This window comes from Rattus norvegicus, chromosome 15, assembly GCF_021556685.1.
Source record: "Rattus norvegicus strain SHRSP/BbbUtx chromosome 15, alternate assembly SHRSP_T2T, whole genome shotgun sequence".
Taxonomy (NCBI): Eukaryota; Metazoa; Chordata; class Mammalia; order Rodentia; family Muridae; genus Rattus; species Rattus norvegicus.
The window spans coordinates 60,685,829-60,688,651 of NC_141548.1; the positions used below are offsets into that span (position 1 = coordinate 60,685,829).

Genomic DNA, 2,823 nt, shown 5'->3' on the forward strand with positions numbered 1-2,823 from the left:
ACAGAAATATTAATGAGGATTTCAAACCATAAATTCTAAAACCGTTAATAAATCCCAAGAGAATTGGGATTTATCTATCTAGTATAGCCTGAAAACAATGAAAAGCCAAAACGGATCGCGACTTTGGATGAACTACAACTCCCAAAATGCAAAGCAGCTGCAGTCTTTCAGTTTCCTCCCTAGAACCTGAAAACTCCCGTCATGCCTCGAGGCGCGAAAAGCAACTGATAATTCACCCTGTTGCCACCCTTTTGGTGGAGCTGGGGCACCCGCGCTGATGTGAAGACCCTGGCCGCCGGCTACGCGATAAAGGGAGGCGGCACCGCGGCGAAGGCCCAGCTGAGTAATCGCGGCCGCGAGCTGAGTCTGTTCTGGGACGCCGCTGTGTCGGCGTCGGCGAGGGAGGCGTGAGGAGAAGCCCGGCGTCTGCAGCCGTTCTCGCCCTCGGCGCCCCGCCGCCATCTCCACCATGCAGTCCCGGGAAGACGCCCCGCGCTCTCGCCGCCTCGCCAGTCCCCGCGGCGGGAGGCGGCCCAAGAGGATTTCCAAGCCCTCTGTGTCGGCCTTTTTCACCGGCCCAGAGGAATTAAAGGACACGGCCCATTCTGCAGCCCTCCTGGCACAGCTCAAGTCTTTCTACGACGCGCGTCTGCTGTGCGATGTGACCATCGAGGTGGTGACGCCTGGCAGTGGGCCCGGCACGGGGCGCCTCTTCTCGTGCAACCGCAACGTGCTGGCGGCGGCTTGCCCCTACTTCAAGAGCATGTTCACAGGGGGCATGTACGAGAGCCAGCAGGCCAGCGTGACCATCCACGACGTGGATGCCGAGTCCTTCGAGGTCTTGGTGGACTACTGCTACACTGGCCGCGTGTCGCTGAGCGAGGCCAATGTGCAGCGCCTGTACGCGGCCTCGGATATGCTCCAGCTGGAGTACGTGCGTGAAGCCTGTGCTTCCTTCCTGGCTCGCCGACTTGACCTGACCAACTGCACTGCCATCCTCAAGTTTGCCGATGCCTTTGACCACCACAAGCTGCGCTCTCAGGCCCAGTCCTTCATAGCTCACAACTTCAAGCAGCTCAGCAGGATGGGTTCCATTCGGGAGGAGACGCTGGCCGATCTGACCCTGGCCCAGCTGCTGGCCGTCCTGCGTCTGGACAGTCTGGATGTAGAGAGTGAGAAGACTGTGTGTCACGTGGCGGTGCAGTGGCTGGAGGCTGCTCCCAAAGAGCGGGGCCCTAGCGCTGCTGAAGTCTTTAAGTGTATTCGTTGGGCACATTTCCCTGCAGAAGATCAGGACTACCTAGAGGAGCTACTGACTAAGCCTATTGTGAAGAAATACTGCCTGGACGTTATTGAAGGGGCTCTCCTGCAGCTTCGTTTGGATGATGATTTGTGCAAGGCTCTGATTCGGGTGCCAAGCAGCAGCAGTAACAGCAGCAACAATAGCAATAGTAATAATAACAACGATACCAGCAATACTGTCATCCCTGCAGAAGAAAATCCACCCCATAGGTTAGGGATGTGTGTTAAGAGAATGATGGTTTTCTTTGAACACTGCAAGCATCCCTTTCTCTGCTGTTACTCATACTCTGGGGAAATTTACAAAGTGTTCTTGCCTGTGTCTTGCCTTGCAGACACTAGAGCCCTCTCCACCTTAGCCGTCTCTATTTTTCCAGACCATGACATCTGTTCCACTGTTCAGCCCAGGAAAGGTGTATGGGTATATAAGCCAGCCCCAAATAATTTGCATCAACTGACTGACCACTTGCTCTGTCCGAAGGGTATGGATGTGACAGATCTGAATGGCTACATTTACATTTTGGGTGGACAAGACCCCGTTACTGGAGCTATATTAAAGGACGTAGAATGCTACAGTGTCCAGAAGAACGAATGGCAATTAGTAGCTCAACCCCCACATTCCTTTACATCTTTGACTTAATGGTGATTCTGTGTTCTCTGCAGTACACATCTGCTATGTAATGGTCCACACCATAATAAGTGGCTGATACTTGTTTATCTGCACCTCAGTGACTTTTACAAAGCCTGTGTCTTCAATTATAAGATCTCTTGTATCAGTGACATCCCAGTCATAAAGATGTACAATCCACTTAGTGCAGAATGGAAACTAATATTCCTTTCATGATAGGGACCAGCGGTTATCAAATTATTACACATGATCAGAACTGCTACTTATCATCTCATGGACAGTGGAAAAAGAGCAGGGTGACTGTATGTCAGTGGAGAAAACCAGTAGTTCAATATAGGTAACCACATTAGGCCTATTGACATTTGACTTTAGTGTATTGTGTCTCAGCCCATGAGTTTCTGCTTGAATCTGGTCAGTTCCCCAGCTGAAGAATAGATAACTAGGGTATGTAGTTTCACTTGGGACTTAGGTAGGTTAGGTGAGCTGGACTCTGATTCAGAAATTTCAAGTTCTTTTTATGATAAAGGTTTTGGTGTAGATAGTGTATCAGCAAAATTCACAAGACCAGCCAATTAGAGTTCTGTAGAAAATGCTTGAGAAAGGCACTTTATTCATAAAGTTATAAGAGTTAATTGAAAGTTTGGCTTAGAGGAATTAATACTTAAAATATATAATTCAATGTCAAAAACGTTAGCACTCTAGTTATTTAACAACTTACTGAGCCCCAAATCCAGAGGTTTGCTATTATGTTTATATTAATTTGTGTTTTGGAAGATAATTTTTCAGAACAATGTAATAGGCTTTCACAATGTTAAACTCTTATCTATCTACATATCTGGAACTCATTTTGTAGACTACGTTATCCTCCAACTCACAAGAGATCTGCCTGCATCTGC

The 2,823-nt window shown here is 48.8% G+C and overlaps 1 protein-coding gene across 1 annotated transcript; it reads left to right on the forward strand.

Moving 5' to 3' along the window:
• The first annotated feature begins 222 nt into the window (after nucleotides 1–222).
• On the forward strand, nucleotides 223–2,615 carry Kbtbd6 (kelch repeat and BTB domain containing 6). The gene is given in 1 exon segment (NM_001012045.3): nucleotides 223–2,615. A coding segment is annotated over 1 exon segment (1,470 nt). The 5' UTR covers nucleotides 223–469; the 3' UTR covers nucleotides 1,940–2,615.
• Nucleotides 2,616–2,823: the final 208 nt, after the last annotated feature.